This window comes from Alternaria conjuncta (assembly GCF_024043145.1).
Source record: "Alternaria conjuncta strain BMP 0040 chromosome Unknown scaffold_3, whole genome shotgun sequence".
NCBI lineage: Eukaryota > Fungi > Ascomycota > Dothideomycetes > Pleosporales > Pleosporaceae > Alternaria > Alternaria conjuncta.
This window is the reverse complement of record NW_026250092.1, coordinates 95,673-118,901: the sequence shown is the minus strand read 5'-3', so window position 1 is coordinate 118,901 and position 23,229 is coordinate 95,673. Positions and strand designations below refer to the sequence as shown.

The following is a 23,229-nucleotide window of genomic DNA, read 5'->3' as shown; positions in this document are numbered from 1 at the left end:
GACATAGGCATGGGCTAAGTTGGGATACAGTTTGGCTAGGCATTAGACGTTGATGTGGTTTCACGTGGTCGACATGTGCGTATCGTGGGCATCGTTAGTAACCCGGTTCTGTTCGTTAGGTTGCCGCCAGCGCCTGTGCACGCGAAATCTTTCCGTAATTTCAATCGGCGGCCATGCAGTGCATCGAGAACGCTTCCGCGTGACTTGCACTATGCCTCTGAAACTAAGCATGCGCAACATTGTGCGCCGAACCTCCAACTATGCGAGCAAGTACCATCGTCATCCAGTCGCCATACTGTGTCGACCGTCATGATGCCGTCTTGTCCCAAGTCACATGGCCTAAAAGCCCCCGAGGCCGTCACTACCCGCGCGGCGACTCTGTCTACCTTCATCACGCGACATCTTGACCCAAACTTCACTCCCACGATGCTTTACACTACCCCACAAACCTATGCTGTCAGGCTAACTCGTTCCAGTAGTCCAACCCGCCCGCGCATCTCCGCACCCCATCGCACGATGTACTATGACTGACGACGCTGCGCAGCTAACTGCCACCTTGGTAGACTAGTAGGCCGGCAGACGAATCCTCGTCGGGTACATCAACCTCAGCGAGCTTTGGGCATCCACGATGGTCACTAGAAAACTTCTGGCAGTCACACGCCCTCCCATGGCTCCGGCGATCACGCTCGTAGATCTACTGCCGACTTCGCCAGCGCCGGGAAAGGCATCGTGCCACCTTCCCCGCATCAGCCAAGCTTTTCGCGATCGCGCGCCGTTGCACGTTTATACCCGACAATCGTGTCTTGTCAGTAACCTGGTAACGACATCACTTAGGCAAGTTGCATATGCGTCCGGTGTGTCGGGGGCGAATCTCGTGACGTGCAGAAGAGGAAGTTGGCAATGTACGGTGAAGAAGATGTTTGCGATTGATGACGTCGACGCTTCTGGGGGCGGCTCATCCTCCTGCTGCCCTATTGGCAAGCCACACGGTTTGCCTCGCATGTTGGACACCACGGCACGAAACAACTTGCTTTTACAAATGAATGTCGCCTTTAGCCAGTTGGCAAGGCAGAGGTACCTGTCTCAGCTTCCAGGTACCACAGTCCTCTACATGGGGCAAAGATCACTGCCCACGAGAAGGCATGAGTCAGATAATGGCATCATACCTCCACCATGTTGGAAGAACTTCGGCCTCGTGGGCCTTTTGCCCGGGGACAGCGTGTTTTGCATGTGGACGTGTTGCCGATCACAGAACCACAACGAGGTCTGACTTTGACCTTCCCCGCAACGGTGCCGCTTGCAGCCCAGTCTGCATTCCTCAGCCGCCCTGTGTGGACGAACGTACGACATCAGATGCTCAGTACACACCAAGGGTACTCCGTGAAAATATCGGGGAACGCCCGAAGCAACGTTACACGAACTTGGCCGCAACCGGATTTCCATGTTGTCGACCATGCTCTTGACAAGTCGGTGTTGGCAAACGCCAACTCACTTCCCAAGAACCCACCGTCCACGTTCCGGTGTATCACGACGCTCCTCGGGGACGCGGTTCCAAGCTTCTCGAAGATCATCTCCAACGCGTGAGCACCGCCTCGGAAGCTAAGTGGCTGAGACATGCCGATCCCCACATCATAGCCATCAAACAGTCCTCCAATCACCACACTGTACCTGAATATCCCTTACAATTTCCGCCAAGCAACAACCCTGCATCTGACCTCTTTGATCCGCCTGACCCCAGATCTTTTGCTTTATGCTATGGCCTGCCGAGGCCCCCAGGGTCCATTCTACCGTAGCTTGCTGGCGGAACCGGTCTTTGTGGCGGTCGTCAAGCGGCTTGGGGTAGCTTCGACTTGCTTCCCCTATTGGAGCTGTTGCGTCACCGCGTCATTTGCCAGCGATGTCTCCGTGTCCGGAGTAAGTAACGATGTACACATCGTTCCGACACTGCTCGATCGCGACATGTCGGCGGTACTGCGGTTGGTTGCCTTGGTTGCCTTCCCCGACACCGCCCTAATGGTGGCCAGAATAGCTGTCGCGGCTAGCTGGGATAGAGCTCCGGGAAAGGAGATCATCCCTACGTCGTGAAGCAGCGAACACATGCTTGTATGGTGGGCATGACTGGGAAGAAAATTGGGGCGAATTTGTTGCTGTGTTGGCGGCTTGTGAGTCTTCGCTTTGTTCTGGTTAAAAGGAGATCCTTCCCCCGATGCCATGGGTCTGCACAAGTTCAAGTCTGGGTCCATCAGCTACACAACCTTTCCTGTACTCCTTTCGAGTGCAATTGCATGTTATACAGCATTCAGTTAGTTGAGTAACAACACTCCTCATCTCAATATGATCGGATCCTGGACATCAGCGGCGGCCCTTGGCCTGCTTGCTCTGAGCACAAACGCATCTCCGCTCCTACCCATCAAGCGCGCACCCATGTTCGATTACAACAACCAGAAGGTCCGCGGTGTCAACACAGGCGGTTGGTTCGTTCTCGAGCCCTGGATCACACCCAGCATGTTCGAGGGCAACAGCGCAAAGGACGAGTACACACTCGTTGCAGCTGTCGGCAAGGAAGAAGCACAGTCGAGGCTGCGTGACCACTGGAACTCTTGGATCACCAAAGCCGATTTCGAACAGATGGCCGGTGCTGGTTTGAACCACGTTCGAATTCCAATTGGTTACTGGAGCGTACTCCCACGTGACGGCGACCCATACCTACCAGGCGCGTACGACAAGCTCGGAGAAGCGCTCGACTGGGCGTCCGATGTTGGTCTCCATGTTATGATTGATCTTCATGGCGCACCCGAATCCCAGAACGGGTTCGACAACTCTGGCAAATACGGCAACGTTGGCTGGACTCAGGGCGATTCAGTGGCCTACACCATCAAAGTCCTCAACAAGATACGCGATGATCACGCGTCGCATCCCGCCGTCTCAGCTATCGAGCTTCTCAACGAGCCTCTGGGCCCCAGTCTCGACATGAACACGGTCCGACAATTCTACATGGATGGTTGGGGCAACTTGAGGGACTCGAATGTTGCAGTCACCTTCCACGATGCTTTCCAGGGTGTAACTTCGTGGGGTAACTGGGGTGCTGGAATGTGGAACCTTCTCCTCGACACTCACCACTACGAGATCTTTGACAACTCTGCTGTTGCTATGAGCATTGACGACCACGTCAAGACCGCTTGCGACTTCGGTAAACAGATGGCATCCACCGGCAAGTGGACTATCGCTGGTGAATGGACTGGTGGCATCACCGACTGCGCAAAGTGGCTCAATGGAAAGGACAAGGGTGCGCGTTACGATGGTACCTTTGGCGGCTCCAAGGTCGGTGACTGCACCGGCAAGTCGACTGGCACTGTTGCTGGTCTGTCAGAAGCCGACAGGTACAACGTCGGTCGCTTCATTGAGGCGCAGCTTGACGCCTACGAGATGGCCACCGGTTGGATTTTCTGGACCTGGAAGACCGAGGGCGCACCCGAATGGGACATGAAGGCCCTCTTGGAGGGTGGTATCTTCCCCCAGCCGCTAACGGCACGAAAGTGTAAGTACTCCTTCTGGTGTCGCATGAGCATGAAACTGACAACCTTTAGACCCCGGCCAGTGTGGCTAAGTGCGTCGTTGTTCATGCAACGTCTACTTGGCGCGATCCTACTCTTTTTCCCGTCCTTCATGCACACACACTCGCTCCGCCGCAACACCTTCTACTCGACACACCGACCAGTAATGACGTAACGAATTTCATACCGCTTCGAAGATACCCCGACGACGCATTCACTCGCTAAATGGGACACCCACATACAGTAGGGCTGTCCATGCTTGTATCGGCTGACACAGCTGTCACCGTCGCACCGCCCATTGAGCTGTTGGCTGGGCAGGGGCGCACCTGGCGCAATGTAAATATGAGACGATAAACAAACAGTAGAGTCAACAATGCAATGGAGAAATTGAAACAAACGCAAACTATCGTGACACGTCTGAGCTGTGAGTTGGATTACTTTGTCCAGGTTTAATGGGGTGAAGCGGTGATTTTGCGGGCAGGCGGCCTTGTTCGCGGCTGCCGCGCCCGGCCCAAGCCATCTCGCTCGCACCTGCCCTACGGTGAGATGAATGTCTGTGATGTGCAGCCTCGCTTAGACGGCGATGCGTCGAGCCAGAGCGCGCACGAAGGTGCGACAAAGGGCCAACCTAACTCTCCCTTTTCGGGGCCTGGTCGTGAACCAGTGGCGCCTCGACGGCCGCCAGTGCAACGGTACCTGAGCTAGAGCGCACGACTCGGGCACAAGCAAGCAGATCGCGTTCCACGGCTTGCGAGAATCTGGAGAACCCTCGCCCGCGCATCGTGACACCGCCTCACCGCAAACTCAAACACCGCGATGAAATGCGACTCTCATCTCTTCGGCGTTGAGTTGTCGGCCCTTCAGCTGTTAGGGCTGTGTAAGCGCCGATATTGCTGACAGTCTGCCGGCTGACAGGAACAACGCTCCTAACCTTCAGGCACCCGCAGACAGTAGCGACAGAAGCAATCTCCAAGCAGCCAGGAATAGCCCGCACCAGCGTCCAACAAGCTGACCGGTAAAGCCACCAAGCACTCCTGAAGACGCCGCAATCCACTGCAATACGAGCTGCCTAAATCCCTCGTCGCGGTGTCATTCGTCACGCGTGCCCAAGCGCGGTGCAATGCGTCCTAGCGCTGGCTCCGAAGGATATTGCACGGGACTGGAGCACCAATCTTAAGTTGCGCCGGCAACAGGGGTACCTGCATTGACCGTTTGTGGATGGGAAAATCGATATAGTTCGACTGACTCCCTCTTGTCTTGTTTCTTCCTACTGCTCACCTTCGCCTAGATATCTTGCAGCCCTCAGAAGACTTTTGTTTTCAGCCCTTCTTTAAGAAACCAGTCACTCATTACCAACCATCTCCCACTACTTAATACTCGATCTACTCCGGTTAATCACCTAATACCACCACAACAACCATCACCATGTACTCCAAGGCTACCATCATCACCTTCTTCGCCGGCCTCGCCGCTGCCCAGATCCACGCTCCCGTTGGCGAGCCCAGTGGCAACCCCATCACCCGTCCTTTGAACGAGGTATGTTTGCATCCCTGAGCGTTGCGCGCGCATCGCGAAACCAAACAAGACCCTGGAAGCTAATGCGCCCCACTAGGTTGTCCCCACCTGCGAGCAGTTCACCATCACCTGGCAGCCAACTACCCCCAACACGGTCTCCGTCCTCCTTCTCAAGGGACCCTCCACCAACGTCGTCAAGTTCGGTCCTTCCATCGCCGAGGGTATCTCCAACAGCGGTTCCCTCAGCTGGACCCCTGCCTCCACTCTCGAGGCTACCAACGGCCCCAACGGATACGGTATCCAGATCATCGACGATGTCACCGGCCAGTACCAGTACTCCACCCAGTTCGGTATCTCCGCTGGAAAGTGCGAGGAGGCCGTCTCATCTTCCATGATTGAGCCCAGCAGCGTCGCCGCTGCCGCCAGCTCCACCCCCGCTGCCAGCTACGGAAACGGATACGGTGCTTCATCTGCTGCCGCCAGCCACACCCCCATCCCTCTGCCATCTTCCGTCCACTCCAGCGAGGCTCCTTACCCCACCACCGTCATGACCTCCGCCATGGTCCCCGCCTACAGCACTGGTGTCCACGCCAACGGCACCGTCCCCATGCCCACTGCTGGTGGCAACGCTACCACCTCCAGGCTCCCTGAGGCTACCACCAACGCTGCTTCCGGTGTTCAGGCTGCGCTCAGCTTCGCTGGTGCCGCTGCCGCTTTCGCTTTCATGCTATAAGCGCATTTCCGTACCCCGGATATGTTATTATGTTATGACTAGCATTGGTTTCCTTTCTCTTCGATGATACTCCTGGTGTTCACTCATAGGGTGTCGCCTTCTTGTTTGGTTCCGAATCTGTGCGTTGATTGTGTGCGTGTGTGTGGTGGGCGGTTGTAACTAGAGTGGAATGCGAGTGTTTTGCATAGTCGTCGGCGCGATTGCTTACCCAAAAGGACCTTTTGTGATGCGTAATGGAACCGATTATACCCTTTAGTCACTTTCCCCCTACGTGATGTTCAATGAATTGTGAATATGGACCTCTGCGACATTGCGCTCCAGCCAACAGTGCCCCGCACATCACACTCCAACTCATGACACATCAGACAGGAAAGGTTTACACATCTTCCTCTCATATAGTCTTACTAGGTAAATGATAAGCAGACGGGGCTGACATTGAATATGTAGTTCTTCAATCCATCATTCGTCACTGGCAGCCCTGTGTTGCCAAGATCACCAATTGAGCACATCAGGCCTATAGACATGATCGTTCAACACACGTTCGAGACCTAAAACCTCTGTCCAAACCATGCGATCACGCCACTGTGATCCATAAGCCGAAGCAATTCTTTCACTCGCTCCCGTCCGTACAGTGACGAGCAGATAATTCTCACTTGACCTGCTGCCTGATGCCCGGGCTCAGAGTCCAATCCGAATACACGCGCGAAGCACATGAACCCTATACACAGTTACACTCGCGAACGACTCTTGGCAGTCAAAAGCATATCCGCCCTGCCAAGTGATGCTTTGCGGGTATATCCAGTGAACGGACCGCACCCGTCGTACCAAAGCAGCAGAGCGATTGGCTTGATGTGTCAACGCAATGCCCTTTCCCTCCAAACGGATGTTGATGTGTCCGCAATGAGCAGATAGTGTATCATTTTTGGTATAGTGTTTAGCTAATCTAGTAAGCTTGTGTAGCCAGGCGTAGTGTGAACTGCATTATGTGTCTGTATGCGGGTTGGTGTGCGAAACTTGGCATGCTGACTCTGAACGTAGCTGGAGCTTGGCGGGATGGCTTATGGGGTGGTGATGGAGTTGAACCGGTGAGAGTAGTTGTTTGAATATCTGGTTTTCGTGGTAACGTCTGGAGTTCGTGCCTTGGTTTTGGTAGGCGAAGGTTTCTCAGTTATCGTTTGTTGGGTATTGGCAGACTGCCTCTAAGCATGCACACGAAGAGTAGAGGGTCTCCTTTCTGGCGACTGTCAAGAGCCTGTACTCATTTTCAAATCTGTCATACTTACCTCAGGTCGACACGTAAGCTTCTGTAGCCAAGCTTCACGAGGTCGTTCTCATACGATGGCAACTACTCACTCCATCTGGGCATGTCTCACGACTCCACTTCTTCAACAGTGTGTTCAACCGAACCTTGCAGAAGCCAATGATCGTGAGACAGACATCCAATTGTATGCTCAAGACGCCTGAGACAGTAGACATGATGATGACCAGCCACACCGGTGTGGTCGACTATTACCTTGCGGAGCGGACTCAAGACTCTTGTGGTTGACATGCCAGTATATAAAAGACGTCGAGTATCCGCTTCTACTTTCAATAGTCACTCAATCCATTCACCTTCAGACCCTCATCTCTTCATTCAATCAACCCAATCCACAATGAAGTACCTCCTCACCACCCTCGCGGCAACAGCCTCACTCCTGAGCGCCGTCACCGCCGACTTCGAAATCTACCGCGTAGGCATCGGCGGCAACGGCATCACGGAGAACGTCGAAGGCTGGCAAGTCTACCAGGATGAAGCCAACTGCGACACTGTGCTAAATTGGATATGGCCCGACACCGACGACGCGAGTGGCCGTGGCGTCCGCTGCGAAGGCGACGGCTGCGGCCGCTCTGACGATGATGATCCTGCCAACATTGAGATTCTGGAGATGAATTTCGAGGGCTATCACTGGAGTAAGTGTCCTCCTATCCCTGATGTGCGATAGAAAGGGGAAGTGAGAGGCTAACATACGCTTGCGCAATCTAGCTTACTACCGCGACCGCAATGGTGGCGATTTGGTCGATACGAATGATGTGCCTGTTGGAAAGTGCTATCCGTTCCCCGCGGCATTCCTGACGTGTGGCCTGACCGTCGATCGGCTGGAAGGCTATCGCAAGTTGCGCTGTGACGGAATTGATGTCAACGCTGAGCAGATCAACTCCAACCGCTTTAGTCTCAGGGGCCGCAGCTTGCCTGGACGCAACTAAGTGCGATTCGTACCTATTGAGAACGTGGTTCAACACCTTGGATTCTCACTTGGCCGGTCGTCCTCTGTATTTCATGGTGTGAAATGTTTGTGGGGGTATTATACATTCGTTTTTCTCATGTAGCTCGTACACTCGCTTGGAATAAACAAACAGACGTCTGCTATCTTTCCCTCATGTGATCAATGCTCTCCTCATCAACGACTTAAGTGCCTGCTTGCCATGCCCAAGTCAAACTCCAATGGTTCGCCCTTCCAAGGCGCATCCGCGCCTTCATGAGCTTGATCAAGCGACGGCCTTCCGCTAAGAGAGGTTCGCTGAACCACGACCTCATGCGTGCACCATATCTCGCCATTACCTGTATTTCTCTCATTCGCGCGCCAATGCATCTCGTCCGACGATCTCTTCGACTCCTCCGTGTGCAGCTCCTTCAATTTGAAACCGGACTCTTCGTCTCCTTCGACAGTAGCAAGGCGACTCTGGCTGTGATTTCGGAAGTTGTCCCTGTTGACCTCCGACTCTTGTGTACGCCCGTAGCCGCGGGAGAACGCGTTGTTCTTGATACGAACACTGGCGACGCCGAGGTAACGCAGTACATGTTGGAATGGCGAGCGTAGAGTCGGTACGCAAATGACGATGAAACCCACGAGCTCCTCGATAGCGGACCACATGCCGACAATGATGCTTTCGTTCATCGGGTCGCCCGTCTTGCCGAAGTTCATAGCAGCGATAATCTTCAAGATCGATGCCACACCCGTGAAGAAGCCGAGTCCCATGAGTGCGCCGACGATAACGCGTTCGCGAACAGGGCGCTGGATTCCACGAAGGAAGGATACGGGAAGAAGGGCGAGTATGAAGTCGGTGAGAATATGGACGACGGAGACGGTGATCGAGCTTATCCTGACTCCCGTCCTGCTCCAGCAATGGCCTTCTACTGTACCGAGTAAATCCCATGCTTTCTCGACCGGTATACATTGCAGTAGTGTTGCTAGTGTGTTGTAGATCGCAAGTACGATCTGCAGACCGATCATGGACCAGAGGAAGCGCTTCATGAATCTCGAGGGAGAGATCCGAAGAAGCATCAGGGAGAAGGATATCTTGACCAAGGCCATAGACCACCCCCAGATTGGTTGAGAGATAGACGCTAATCTGGTTGCAGCTTGCGCGTCTGACAGGAAGAACTCGTCTGGTGGGAGCCCGAAAGCATACGGCGTGGCGGCAAGGAGAAGACATGTGTTGACCACTATCAAAACCTGATCCTGTCAGTCGACCCGATATCGTGAGTATATTAGAGAACACGAGCTGCTACTTACCCATGCCAAAGCGCAGGTGTAATCGTCCCACTGCATTCGGTATACAGGCATCCATCGTGACCACATGCGCGCTCCAAAGACGATCAGAGCGATGCTTTGAAGGGCCAGCGTCGCACCGGCAATGGACTTCCCGCTCCTCAGCGCTGCCGCTGAAGGAGGCGCGGGAATCAAGTGAGGATCTGGTGGTGGTGGTGTTGCCATAACTCTCCTGTCAACATGTCGTTTGCGAGTGACGGGGCATTGATGCTCATTTCAGGCAGACAGTGGATCGAGCGGAACCGCGGAGTATATTAGGAGTATGTCAAGCTTCAACAAGCATGGCCCATGGTGGCGTGGGGCACACTCTGGTAATAAACTTCGAGCGCAGACCCAAATGACACCGATCATAGCTTGCGATATACTTTAGGGCCATGTCGTGGCAGGTTGGGTTCAAAGCCAATTGTCGGAAACGCGCGGTTGTACCAATGAGCACGCGGTGTTCATGTCGTTGTAAAATTTTCAGGCATGTTAGGTCGTGTGCCTGACGATGTAGGCTGAAGGTGATCGTTCTTCCGCTGCAGGGGCTCGCAGTTGGGTATGTCGATCACACCAAGATGTTGGTCGGCATAGTGGTGCTAGCTGTGGTAGTGAAACTTAGCAACTTTTTCCACGTCTCGATTGGCCGACTTTCTCATGAAGGTGTGCGAAAGAACATTCGATCCAACTTCTGAAAATGTAGCCTTTGAGGATCATTTTGTCAGAGTTTGAATATTCAGACGCAACGTCGCATTGCCCCGACCGTTAGTCGCTCTTCGGGTCGATCATTTGTACTGTATCAGGCTAAAGACTTGACGTCGAGCGCCGAATATAAGTCCGGAGGGGCTGCATGTATGCAGGCTAATTCCATTTCAAGTTTCTCCGCGCAGGTATTTGGCGATAATTTGGCGAAAGCGAGATTGGGATGATGGTAAAGACGATGTAGTTAGCGACGGGCGCGATTCCGAGCGCGATCGCGGGTGGCGGCGCAATCGTGGTAGCCTTGGACCCTACCTAGGTAATCACCAATGACTAATTCGACAATTGCATGTGGCACCGAGGCGCTTTCCGGCGATGCCGCCAACCAGTTTCTGGAATTCGCACCTCGTGGAGCTTCACGCAGCGCCGAATCGGCTTCATTCCATGACACGACGCTTTCGAACTGGTTGGCACCATTGCGCTCATCTTGGCTCCCAATCCTCTGTATTCATGCCGGAGGCTGTCCTACGCACTCAAACTCTACTCCAGCCACCGAGTTACAAAGCTATGCTAACTACAAAACTTCAACCCATTATGAGCCTTCCAAGCGAGTGTAAGACGTCGCTAAACCAAGTCACAGAAGATTGTTAGTCACACTCGCCTGCCATTGCTGCATCGAGGAGCTGCGTGCGCTCTCCCCGGCCAGCACTCAGACGCCGAATTGATCGATCTTCACATCACGAACATCGCACAAGCATTGGCACGCGCAACGTCCCCTCACGGCAAACGAGGCCTCTAGCACATGTAACATGATGCGTTCTTTGGTCGTAGACAGTTTTGGAGGCTCATATCACCTCGGCTGGCTAATGTTCTGATGAACAGACATCGAATTCCGTACGAAGATGGACGCTCGCGTTATGATTCACTTGCGACCATTTGCGCAAACGAGTGGAAGGGACTTGTAAACCCTGCGGATATTATATCTTATATCACGATAGGTGTATGCTTCATATACATAGGAAGAGTTGGAAAAGATAGGATCCAGAACTTCTGCCATACACACTCGGCACCCGAAGGACGAGATACGATGTCACATAGCAGCATCATTGTATATTCCTCACGTTCACACCAAAAAGAAAAACACCGAGCTAGGGAGACTATCGGACATGCGCCATGTCTTGCCAAGTGGAAAGCCTGTATGGTGTGAAGAACCTAGGCAGGCATTGATTCCACGATCATCGGAGTGTTGCTTCACAGCGGAATGTTTGTATGCTCGGTCCCAGTTATCTTATCATGCAAATGTATCCGATTGTACTCCCAGCGTCGTTCGCCCGGCTTAACCAGAGCTGAGGATGCGCGATCTGCTATTCCAGTCGTAGTGGCGTCCGGCAACGATGATGTGCCGCTGACGGTAAGGAGGTCACGAGCGAGATCTACTACCTAGTAAGCAATTTACACGGCGTACACGGCGTACATGAGATGTAATCTTATATCATCATCAGCTTCTACTTGCAGTATCGCATACGACAATCTCACAGCCAGTGGAAGAAAGTATACCCTCCAAGACTGTTCTCCGCTTTCGGAGTGCGCAAGTAGCGGAAATTGGAGGACCCAACTCGACGTCGGTGATTGTAACCTTGAAAGGCACACTGCTGCAGGCAGAAGACGCTGTACTACTACCACACCCAAACGGCGACATACTGCCCTATAGCGAGAGGTGAAGGATGGCCTTGCAGGGGGTGTAGCGACAGTTGTCTGCCCCACCAGCCCTCTCGCGTTTCGCTGCTGCAAGCGTCAGGGCGCGACTAGGGCAACCAGCTCTCCACGATTCGCCAGCGTGTTAGCCTCAGTTAGCCAGGCCCCAAAGGCGGTCCGCCAGAACAGCTCAGCCTCCACAATGTCGCATGGCGCTATCCAGGGTGGACAGATGTGACAGCGTGTCGCGAAACAAGTCAAGGTCGCACCGGAGACCACGGCGTGTTGCATCTTGCATGGCCGACATGGCGGTCAGTAGGGAGTAGATAGAGATTTTGCAGGATTATCGGATACGAAAGGGCGAGGCGACTGTGTGCGCCGTGTGTTGCTGTTAATAGCATCGGAGCATGGGAGCGGACTAGGAGTTAGCGGCAGATCGGGTATAGGCCAGGCTTGAACGAGGAACGTGACCCTGGCCGAGCGTGTCTGGCTGCAGCAATAGCGCCTGCTAGACACCTCTACATTCCAAGCTGCCTTACTAGTAATCGCAATGCTCCCATGTTGCTAAGGTCCCAGCTGAAGACGACCCAAGCGACCACAGGCACCCTCATGGAGCCGCATCCGACGCCCACTTGACGCTCTTCGCACCCGCTCTTACCACATCTGCCCACGCAAGGAAGGCGCGATCAGGCTTACCATGGTGGGGAGGCCTTCACACCATCACACCTCGGGAGCGCAACTCGACAGCACGGCGCCCACAACGGAAGGGAGGGGGAAGGGCGTCGCTTTCGCCAGCGATGAGGGCAGCGCTCACAGAAAACGGGCGGCCTACGACGAGCGCGCGCGCACCACGTCCGTCAGCTCTGAAGACTCGGAGGGCTACGAGCACGTGAATACGCTGCTCTCTGCGTCGTCGATTGCTAACACCGACACTATCTCCTCGTCAGACCACTCGACGGCTATGACATCCGCCACTACCTACGACGATCGGCCGAATGACGATACGCCCATTGCCACTCCGTCCTATGCGGCCCCCAGCCTTACCCTCCTCGAACTCGTCTCCAACACTGCGTCCTCGTCCGCGCTCCCTGATAGCTTCGATGTCAATGTGTCACGCAAAGGTGGATATGTTGCGGTATACTCGGCGTCGAATCTGTTCTTGGTCAAGACCGTGCAGCTGCCGCGACTATGGGCCAGGACACTGCAGGTCAAGCGCAAGCCCGTCGCAATCGACATTACTGAAGATGGCTTTCTATTGGCCGTGCTATCGAGACCTTCACAGGTTGATCTATACGAGATACACGGCGAGGGCGATAATCAGATCAAGAAGAGGCGGACCATCATGCTGGTGCACGAGGCTAGCTCTATCGTCATATCACCGGACGCGCGCATCTTAATTACGGGCAACAAATTCGGCATCGAAGTTATTGCCATTGGGCCAGAAGTACCTGAGACGACACGGCGTACGCTTTCTGGGCCCGCCGGTGATGCATTGGAGTTCTCGGACGATGGTCGCACACTGCTCATAACGGGGTATGCGAGGAAGTCGGATGGCTCGGCGTTGTTCGTCCTGCCAGGTCTCTACGATGGTCCGCTTACAGAAGAGGGTGAACCAATCCCACAACCGCCGGAAGCTGCATGGACTGGCTCGGTGCTGTTTCCTGAGACGGCAAGGATAGCACGCCAAGCTACCCTGCTTCCAGATGCCGACACCGGGACGTTCAACGAACTCTTCGCGTTCAATGCCGAGGAGGACTCATGGGGCATCTATGACATTGCATGCCAACGCTTCACACAGAGGAAGATGTTCCTACCGGATCACGCGAGGTGGACGCGCTCGGAATTTGTCGACGATGCCATGCCTGCCGTCTCTCCCAATGCTGACCTTGCAGCTGTGGCCCTGCGGATGCGTGGTACCACCAATATCTGGATCTACGAAGTACCAGGTTGGGAGTACAAGCCGAGCGAAAAAGCCAAGGTGGATGCCCCGATTCAGCCTTGCTTTTGCATCCCTATTCCGAACGACAATGCAGGTACTTTGCAGGAAATATGCGTGCTCAGATGGGTTAGGCTGAACGCCAACGTGCAGCGACTTGTAGCGGTTGGCAACTCGAGCATACTACCCGATGAGAACGATGTGCCTGGGGCGCCACTGGGGTCCAAGGGCGTTCTGATCGTCCTGGATTTCGACAAGACAAAGCCCCTGGGAAGCGCTCCACCGACGCCGCTCAAGACTGAATACGACTTAGACCCCCTTTGTCCAGGCGAGATGCTACCGGAAGGCTTGATTGACTTTGATCGCGAGGTGGAATTGGTACGAACCAGGACCATGGCACAGCGCAGAGCCCAGGATCGAAATGACAGTGTTGCACGAAGACCATCGAGAATTGGAACCACGCCTGTTCAGCGGGCGCGTACTTCTGCGAACCGGAATGCGCCAAGACCACCACTGCCTTCAGATGAGTCGGAGGAGTTGACACCGGAAGAGGCACAGGCAATGTTTGAAGCTCCCTATGATAATCAGCAACCTCGATCTCAGATGTCACTAGCTAGGGCTGCCACCGTCGCTGCCGTATCACCTGCGAACCGTCGGCATCTGCGCGCTTTGCCTTTCAGACCCCTGGAGTACCGTCGTGCAGACGGTCATCGAGAGCTGCCACACGAAAGTGACGCCGACAACTGGGTGCCACCTCCGCCAGCATATACGACCACCGCAGCAGCAGCAGAGAGTGTCAGCCTGAGCCATCCGGATGCGCCCCCTGTACCTCGATTACCTCATACTCATTCATCATCTTCCATACCGCCCGTTCCTCCACTACCAAACATGTCCGCAACCATTAACCCCTCCCAAATGTCTCCGTCGCACCCTTACCATCAGCGCCAACAATCGATATCTTCCGTCGACGTATCATCACCTCCAGCTGCCGACCCAGGGCGTCGCCCATCTCTGCTGCATCCATCCACATACCCCAGCCCCCAATCTTCTGGCTCGATACGACGGAGGCGATCAAGTACCCGATCACCATCGGAACAAATGTCGTATGTAGCCTTGCCGCAACCCCAATCCGCATACCCGAACACCGCTTCCCACATGCCCACCCGCCGTCCCACAAATGGGCGCACTCAACGCGTTCCTCACGATAATCTCGACCTCTACGCTCCACCCGTCCCCAGTATTCCAGCCTCCCGCCGCGGCTCGGCTCCAAACATAGCAGTTCCGCGCCGTCCTCTACCCATGAGCAGCCCACGCATGAGCATGCCCTATCCTGCACCGCCAGTCAACAATTCAAGTCAGTCAAGGAACACTCTGCCACCTCTGGCTGCCCCAGACCAACAGTACTCAGCCGGTCAAAGATTCCCCATCAGTGCGCCGCCGAGGACAGATCAAAGTGCGCAGTACAACCATCCTTATGGGAGTTACTACGGGCCACCACAAGGTGGCGTGCATAGGGCGTCGCAGAGTGTGGGCGATCTCATTGGTAGGAGTGGAGGTACTGGGCGCAGTTCCAGGATGGATGGTGTCCTTGTTGGAGAGAAGAAGGCTGAAGGGAAGAAGAAGAAGGGATGCGTTGTTATGTGATGAGCGGTAAACCAACGACGGACGACCGATTTATGTTTCTCATGATTATATTATACCCATGACTTTGTTTCTTAGGTGTCGGCGTTTTGGTCTTTGAAGAGGGAGTGGATATGCGAGCGCTCCTGCAATTGGTTGAGCGGTTGAGCGATGTCATCTTTTGAGAATTTGACGAGATCGCGCATGGTGGTTACCTTTACACAAGGCACTTAGATTGACGCAAGGAGCAATCCAGGGATTATCGGAATATTATCTCTTTCTACGTCTTGACTTCTTGACTTCGCAGCTTGATTAGAAAAAAGGTGATTACAAATCTGACGTGGCTTTACTTTAACTCAAGTCCTACCATGGCATCACGCTGACGAAATCAACCACTCACGACTCGATGGCTTCAAAATTTCATACTCTACTCTACTCTACCACAGGATAAGGTCCTCTCGAAGAACGAGAGTCACAATCATAATGGAACCCCGTACTTTCATCATCCCAACTCCCCAAAACCGGTGACGTACTACGATATCACGCAATCATGCTCACTGAGCGCGTGAAGCCGTAGCAGACACTTGATATGACGCTAACTCATCTCTGTCCGAATTACCCCGTGCGTCTAGGCACGAGCCTTGGCGTATAGCGTGGAGCAATGATATATCGCATCGTGACATGGGAAGACCTCTTCAAGACAACACCCGCTCAACTATTCCAAGACACTCGAAATGGTCGGTCCGCGTAACAACAAGAAAGAGCCCACGCAGGTACCCGGTGATCGAGGTGACGTATCGCGCTTGAACGCAAGATCGCACTCTGTCATGGCGCAAGGCCACAATGACTTCAGCGGCAGTCGCCCGGGCTCCCAGCGTGACCAGAACGTCTCAGCCGATGACGTGGTAAGCTTTCGCTCCTTATGTACCAGATATTATAGCAACTAACGTTAGGCAGTTCGCATACAGCCCTACCGTCCAACCAAATGGGGCTCAAACGTCAAGGAACAGCGTGTTCTCGCCTATGGGTCAACCAACATTTCCCAACACGAGTCTTAGCTTGGTAAATCAGGCACCAAAGGCTGTAAGTATCTGCATTATCAGTGTAAAAAATGCTTCGACTAACATAACAGCAGGAAGGCTGGGTCACACCAACACTGTCTAACAGACAGCCCACTGGTTTTTCCCAACCTATGGACGCTCGTCGATACTCTCAAGCTTTATCACAGGCAGGCTACCCACCCTGGGCTACCCTATCAGACTCTCACCCGTTCAACCCGGGCCCACCCCAACGCCCGATCGCAACCCCGTATACCCGCTATCGAGAAGATTACAAGCAAAATCTCTTGACCGATACGTCCGCGGTACCTAACTCCTGGCTACCCCAACTCGATATCGACCTCGATCAGATGCATAACCAGTGTCCCGTACCCAGCCCATCAAGACCACTACTACAACCCTACTCGATCTCGTCGTTCAACGAACTCGAATTACCCACCGGTGCGGCTGTCGCGTCTTACCTAGAAGAAATCATATGGCGACCGTCGACTGGCGCCTACGCTGTACCACAAAACGAAGCGGAGAAATCGTATTATGTCAAGAAGATCTGTTTCGGTCTTGTCAACCTCTCCAACCTCTGGGACACAGTCGCAGATGTGTATCCCTACGCGGTCAAGTTCTCCAAAACGGGTACATGGGCTGATCCCAGAGACATCGAGGCGACTGCACATATCATCGTCAGCAACGCTATGCGTATCCACAAAATGGGTGTCGCTGGCTTGCCGTTCCGTCGATGCGAAGAGTTTGAGTCGCTGAACGCGGAGGATATGGATTTTACTTTTCCACAGCGGATCCATTACCTCGCGCGGCTGTTCTGGCACTCGAAAGTCGCGGCTGATAACGTCATGTTGGGGAGGGATATTGCCAAGTACGTCGCCTTGCCGCTGACGTCCCTCCGCCATCTACCGCGGTTCGAGGAAGAGTGGTCGACTATGTCGGACCAGCAGCGTATAGTGCAGACTCAGATTCATCCGTATCCGCAGGGGCTTAGGCATCCGACACCTCAGGAGCAGGAACAGATCTTGAAGCATGTACGCATGTTGCCGTCGCTGTTCAACAACTATATGGCTACGGGTGGCCAGTCGGGTACGTTTAGTCCACGTCAAAAGCCATCTGGTGGATCAGCAGCGCCCGTGAAGCGTCCGGCCGAAGGGGACGTAGGTTACAAGATGGAACCACCCGCTAAGCGCTATCATGAACGTGGGCATTCTCGGGATGGAAGTAGTTTTGAGAAGTTCCAGTACGAGGACGGTCACCGGCCAGGTAGCTCCTTGGGCACCAGAACTGCCACTCAAACTCCGGGTAGCGATCGGACCAACGGATGAGAGGCCTTAGCAGAGCGCCCAATGTACATCGTGTAGTAGCAGTAAGATCATGGCAAGTATGTCCGGCGGTGGTTGTAAGGCGAATATGGTTCCGAAGCAGTGCGATCTACAGTATACCCTAGAGCTCGGTCGTTACCAAGCTAAGAGCTATCAATGTGATCATTTTGACATTGTCACATCGAACAACATCGTTAATTGGAAATTTCCCACGTGACTTTACGTCAGTGCCCAGGTGGCCATTTGCGGAGAAGTCAGGGACGACCGATTTCTCAAGTACGGAGTTAAGAGCCTTCGCTCCCACGTGATCTTCTCTCCAGACCGTCGCCGTGCTGGACCAATACATACCTAGGTATAGCAGGTTGGAGATCCGTGTGAAGATACTTGAAGCTGTCAATGCATTGAGCTTCCGCAGTGTCTCTATCTCAATACAGTTATGGATAGCTCTTCGGACGCAGCGATGTGGTGCTCGTCATTGCCACGGTCGTGCTCAGTGTACCTTCTTCTTACATCACACTGGTCAGAGCGCCACCCGACCAGTACTAGTCAGCGGGTAGTCGCAAATAAGACAACACAACTACTTCTATATACGCACTTTTTGATTAAATCCTGTATTTCTACATCGTGAACAAGTCCGATATTGATATCGCCGACCCAATTCACTACTGGCCACCACTTACATCGCTGTCGAAATGCTTCCTTCAACCGCTTCGTCCTCCGTGACAACATCATCGCAGACCGATATTGCCCCATTCAGCCAATCTTCAAGTGTTTATCACCCCCACGATCAAGGCGAATGGGACATGTGCGGCACTGATCAAGGCGATGCGCGGATGATGCCTCCAGACCATCATGTCCATGAGTGGGAAGCGTCGCAGGTCGCTCTAAACCGTCAGCATCAGAGACCCCAGTATTTCCAAGGCTCATCAGAATACATTATCTGCCCGCCTCCGATGTGGTATGGTCAGACTGACACTATCGCGACAACGTACGGACCATTCCATCGTCAATCATACCCAACTCATTGGGGCAGCGAGGCCTGGCCATTCGACGACAACGACCAAGTGTCTGCTTTCAAGAATTTATATGATGCTGGTCCTATTACAGGGCTTCCACGATCCCTTCCCGCTTCGCCCGAAGGTGCAGTCTTGATGGCCTCAACACTCTGCCAATCGCAGCTCGAAGACGCATCTCCTGCTGGCCACTGCAATAACGGCGATCGCCGTTGGAAAGAGTATGTTCCGCGAGCTAGGGCGAGTCGGCAGTCCGAAGAGGCGCCCCTGGTCCATAGTCCAGTTCAGTCCAGAAAGGCAGAGACGAAGACTAAGAGTAGGATTTTGGAAATCGAAGAGCAAGAAGAACCCCCCGCTACGGTGGACGGAGCTAAGCACCGTGATTCAGTTCACAAGACAGAGATGAAGCCCAACGTGAATGCGAAGAAGACCAAGCGACAAGCACCGCCACTGAATTCGTTCGGCCTGTACTTCACCGAAGTCACTGAAGCCCGCCAGAAAGCTCGAGGACTGGACTGGCCGCCTCGTGAGGATGAGAGCCTCCCAAACACCAAAGAAGAAAGGATAGCAGTTGTTCGTAAGCTCTTCACAGCCATTCAAGACACCAGTGACATCCAGGACAAGATGTCGAGCCCCATGCTCAAGAAACGCTGGCTGGCAGAGAGTGTAGGAGAATCGGGCGAAGACAGGGCTGGAAACGCCGGCGAGACAAAACCCAAGCAGAAGATCGCTACCAATACAGTATACAAACCCTGGGTGAAAGAGCGTCTCTGCTGGGATATCTTGGTCAGTTTCGCTATAGCATATGCAATTACCGGCGCTAACATGAACAAGGAAACAACTGAACGCATCTATCGAGAAGGCGCAGGGTTCGTTTCGATCCTGGATCCTGTCATGATCGATCGCTGCGAGAAATCACGGAAGCTCACGTTCGAGGAGCGTATCTCGAAACTTGTCGTAGTGTTGAAGTCCTACAAGAGCCGTGTCGACAAGCTGTTGCGTGGAGGATGTGTCGAGGAGTATGTGTTATGCCCGGATACTCTTCTCCAGATCAGCTCGAGCAACCGCCAACAGAACGACGAGCGTCAGAAAGACCTTACTGCTGGCCGAAAGCGCGAAGATCGGCTCGTCAAGAAGCCCGGGAAGAAAAAGCAGATTTGTAGGTCTATTATCAGGCACCATGAACTTCACTGACCATCGTAGTGGCGCCTACGCCGGCAACTAGTCGCAAGCGTACTCGCTACAGTTCCGAGGACGCGTCCGATGTAGAAGAGCCGCAGAAAAGCCGCGCCCGGAGGACCCAGACGCAGTGACCTTTGAGGCGCGGTGTTGATTCGGTTCGTGATTTCGCATTTACTCAGGTGAGGGAAGGCGTATGGTATGCTCACTGCGGTAATATTTGCTTTGCTTCTCTCATGGTATGTGTGGTTGTCCCTTTGTGAGTTCAGTTTTCCGCTCGTCGCAACCAGGTTTGGTGCACAGCGTTCTCCTTTGGAGCGGGTGGTAAAGAGGGCTTGATAGTTTTGAAAAATCGATCCTTCGTCCCTGCAGATTTGGGCGCTTTGGCTAGGTCCTATGCCTAATATCAGTGACGCAATACAACTTTTGAGGCTAACGGCCGATTTGTCTGGCTGTACATAACGAGACTGTGCCGCGCCGGCTCGTTACGGATCATGAGCATCAATCGCAGTTGTGAATCCACTTGCTGCGATTCCGTTGGAAGTAAGAGTATCGTGAAGATGTGGTGCGCGTAGTGAGTAGCATCTGGGTAGTTGAGGTTCGTCCGCGTGAAGTTTGACGCGAGCTTCGGAGCGCGTGACGTCATTAAGTGGGGCCTCAATCGGAACGCGTGATGCCTCATCACACCAGCGACGCCTCTCACAACTTCCTCGCTCTCTCGCTGCGCGTATGCCATGCTAGCAGCAGTCGCGGGTATGGTTCCGCTATTGTACGACGTCTGCCAATCGACACTGAGAAGATGAAGGCCCGCAACCAGGACAGACTCATACATACATTACCGGCCGCATCACCACCTATGACATGACGTGTCTGCTTCTGTGCGAGCGACGAATGTTTCTTGCAGACTTCGAAAAAGACGCCGATGCCATCGAACTTACTTCATCTGCAGGTAGGCGCGACCTTCATGCAACAGAGGGAAAGGGCAAGTAGCTTTGCGTCACACATTGTACCTGCTACTCCTACAGATGACTGCCACAACGTCGTCGAAACGATCGCACAGCCATGTCGCTACACTCCCACACAGATCCTATCCTATCTCACCTAAGCTTCCTCGACACTCGTCTAATCACACATCGCCGCGATTTCTATCTCTCCTATCCATACGAGTGAAGAGCCATGCCGAGATCGTCTGGCGATGGATACTTCGTATGTTACCTGCAGAGGATCAAGCAGTATATGGACGCGCAACTTGCTAAGGAGGGTAGATGGGGCCGCGCGACCTCAGCCATCACTCGAAGTTTCCGATGATGCTGCGACTTCACGGCAGCATCACACCTAAGCTTGTTATACCCGTTTTGCTGGTAGGCGGGTGGGCCACCGCCGTTACTTGCATCTCGAAGCTTGTATATGACCGTAAGCCATATTCTCTTCTTCCTGTACTACAAAGCCCTATTCTAACATGACGCAGTTGGAACCGACCAAGTCTTTATCACCGTACTAGGCTTTGTCGTCAGTCTGGCCCTCAGCGTCCGCAGTTCTACCTCGATGGACCGCTACTTCCAAGGTCGACAGCTTTGGGGGCGCCTTCGACTCGCATCGCATATCTTGGCTCGTCTGATATGGATACACGCTGAAGAGAGGCATGGTGCTGATGCAGGGGTGGGGAAGCAAGATCTGCTCGGCAAGGTCAGCTGCCTGAACCTGATTGTGGCTTTCGCTGTCGCAGTGAAACATAAATTGCGGTTCGAGCCAGGAACGCATTACGAGGATCTGAAGCACCTGGTCGGTCATCTGGATACCTTTGCGCAAGCAGCGGATATGCCTGCGCCCGAACCTCCGAGCGCTTTCAGGCGGACTTGTCAGTTACTCGGCATGCCCATGGCTACGCCCAACCCACGCAAACACGTCAAGCAATCGCGCGTGCCTCTCGGTGACCTACCACTTGAGATTTTATCTCACCTCTCTGCGTACATGAAAGTTCTTTACGACAACGGCACGTTGAGAGACTACAGCATCTATCAAACCCAGACTTTGGACTCGCTGACAATCATGGACGAAGTGTCGTGTGGCACGGAGAGAATCCTGAACACACCGCTTCCGCTTGCTTACTCCATCGCCATATCCCAAGTTACATGGCTGTACATACTGTTGCTGCCCTTCCAATGCTACAACAGCTTAGGATGGATCACCATTCCTGCATGTGTGGTTGCAGCGTACATCATCCTGGGTATCGCTTTCATCGGCCGTGAGATCGAAGACCCTTTCGGACACGACGTCAATGACCTGCCACTCGATGCCTTCTGCCAGCAAATCCGCCAAGACCTTGACATTATCATGTCACGCGTTGCACCTCTTGTCAATGACTTCATGGGTCGTGAAGAAAACATGCCGCTGTATCCCCTTTCGTATCTGAGCACGAGAGCATGGGCAAACAAGTCGCCAGATGAGATACATGTCGCTTTGTCGCAGAAGGTAGGCCTCCATCATCCCATGGTGGAACGCGGCGAGAACCCGGTGCCACCCACGCAAGGAAGACTAGGTGGCGTGGATAGCTGGGTCGAGAAGGGTGGATCAGGACCGATCGGCACGACAGGTCACTACCGAAGGAAGCACGGAAGTGTTTAGTTTTCTCAGGTCCAGACACCAAGAACACTCCCTCTTATCATTCTACTTAACACCTAGATTCCAAACAACCATTCTATTCCGTTTGCTGTCCAACTTACCCTCTCAAAGGGCCCTTCTTCCAAAGCTGACCCATCCCTCCTAAACCTCCGATGTTCTTCAACAGCGTCTCCAATTTCCACGCCTCCCTATCTTCTCCAATACCCAAGAATCCCAGATCAGACAACAGCCTATGCGTCTTCTCACCATACGCTTCCGCCTTTTCCCTATCGCCCTTCTCCAACCACAGCATAGCTAACATGGCATACTCATCGGTCAACATCGACCAGACTCCTTCGTCTTTGATCAGTTCAACGGACTCCTCCGCGAGAGCTATAGCTTCATCGAGTTTGTAGGCCTTCGCCAGCTCCATAATCTTCTCCTCGGCTTGCGCGATCATTGTGCGGCGAAGATCGGAGGCTTGGCGTTCGTCAGTGGGGAGGCTACACAGGCTGCATGTGCATTTGAACCCCCAGCGTTTTATCAGAGACTGGCGTTTCTGGAATGGGATGCCCAAGAGGAGGTCTAAGTGGCGTTAGCACAAGAACAGGAAGGAAGTGGGTGGAGATTACAGGAGACGGTAATCTCTTCGCCGGGCTCAATGTCACGATAGGCTTTTATGGCCATTGAGACACCTGCGCGGGAAAAGAGGACGAAAGAGTTTGGGTTACATGC

At 53.7% G+C, this 23,229-nt stretch overlaps 9 protein-coding genes across 9 annotated transcripts; 7 read left to right on the top strand and 2 right to left on the bottom strand.

The window, feature by feature from the left end:
• Positions 1 to 2,334: 2,334 nt before the first annotated feature.
• On the top strand, positions 2,335 to 3,607 carry J4E85_001991 (uncharacterized protein; the record flags this gene model as incomplete). The annotated part of the gene is made up of 2 exons (XM_051466271.1): positions 2,335 to 3,538; positions 3,588 to 3,607. The coding sequence occupies 2 exons, from the start codon at positions 2,335 to 2,337 to the stop codon at positions 3,605 to 3,607; spliced, it is 1,224 nt and encodes a 407-aa protein (XP_051329126.1).
• Positions 3,608 to 4,979: 1,372 nt separating this feature from the next.
• J4E85_001990 (uncharacterized protein) lies at positions 4,980 to 5,802 on the top strand (the record flags this gene model as incomplete). Its single annotated transcript, XM_051466270.1, has 2 exons — positions 4,980 to 5,090; positions 5,167 to 5,802. The coding sequence occupies 2 exons, from the start codon at positions 4,980 to 4,982 to the stop codon at positions 5,800 to 5,802; spliced, it is 747 nt and encodes a 248-aa protein (XP_051329125.1).
• Positions 5,803 to 7,454: 1,652 nt separating this feature from the next.
• On the top strand, positions 7,455 to 8,046 carry J4E85_001989 (uncharacterized protein; the record flags this gene model as incomplete). The annotated part of the gene is made up of 2 exons (XM_051466269.1): positions 7,455 to 7,752; positions 7,826 to 8,046. The coding sequence occupies 2 exons, from the start codon at positions 7,455 to 7,457 to the stop codon at positions 8,044 to 8,046; spliced, it is 519 nt and encodes a 172-aa protein (XP_051329124.1).
• Positions 8,047 to 8,240: 194 nt separating this feature from the next.
• Positions 8,241 to 9,095, bottom strand: J4E85_001988 (uncharacterized protein; the record flags this gene model as incomplete). Its single annotated transcript, XM_051466268.1, has 1 exon — positions 8,241 to 9,095. The coding sequence occupies one exon, from the start codon at positions 9,093 to 9,095 to the stop codon at positions 8,241 to 8,243; it is 855 nt and encodes a 284-aa protein (XP_051329123.1).
• A 3,367-nt stretch (positions 9,096 to 12,462) lies between these two features.
• On the top strand, positions 12,463 to 14,228 carry J4E85_001987 (uncharacterized protein; the record flags this gene model as incomplete). Its single annotated transcript, XM_051466267.1, has 2 exons — positions 12,463 to 14,079; positions 14,130 to 14,228. 2 exons carry the CDS (start codon positions 12,463 to 12,465, stop codon positions 14,226 to 14,228), a joined length of 1,716 nt encoding a protein of 571 aa, XP_051329122.1.
• Positions 14,229 to 16,055: 1,827 nt separating this feature from the next.
• Positions 16,056 to 17,704, top strand: J4E85_001986 (uncharacterized protein; the record flags this gene model as incomplete). The annotated part of the gene is made up of 3 exons (XM_051466266.1): positions 16,056 to 16,226; positions 16,279 to 16,404; positions 16,550 to 17,704. 3 exons carry the CDS (start codon positions 16,056 to 16,058, stop codon positions 17,702 to 17,704), a joined length of 1,452 nt encoding a protein of 483 aa, XP_051329121.1.
• A 950-nt stretch (positions 17,705 to 18,654) lies between these two features.
• J4E85_001985 (uncharacterized protein) lies at positions 18,655 to 20,027 on the top strand (the record flags this gene model as incomplete). The annotated part of the gene is made up of 2 exons (XM_051466265.1): positions 18,655 to 19,873; positions 19,918 to 20,027. The coding sequence occupies 2 exons, from the start codon at positions 18,655 to 18,657 to the stop codon at positions 20,025 to 20,027; spliced, it is 1,329 nt and encodes a 442-aa protein (XP_051329120.1).
• Positions 20,028 to 21,158: 1,131 nt separating this feature from the next.
• Positions 21,159 to 22,518, top strand: J4E85_001984 (uncharacterized protein; the record flags this gene model as incomplete). Its single annotated transcript, XM_051466264.1, has 2 exons — positions 21,159 to 21,306; positions 21,362 to 22,518. 2 exons carry the CDS (start codon positions 21,159 to 21,161, stop codon positions 22,516 to 22,518), a joined length of 1,305 nt encoding a protein of 434 aa, XP_051329119.1.
• A 94-nt stretch (positions 22,519 to 22,612) lies between these two features.
• J4E85_001983 (uncharacterized protein) lies at positions 22,613 to 23,181 on the bottom strand (the record flags this gene model as incomplete). The annotated part of the gene is made up of 2 exons (XM_051466263.1): positions 22,613 to 23,079; positions 23,127 to 23,181. 2 exons carry the CDS (start codon positions 23,179 to 23,181, stop codon positions 22,613 to 22,615), a joined length of 522 nt encoding a protein of 173 aa, XP_051329118.1.
• Positions 23,182 to 23,229: the final 48 nt, after the last annotated feature.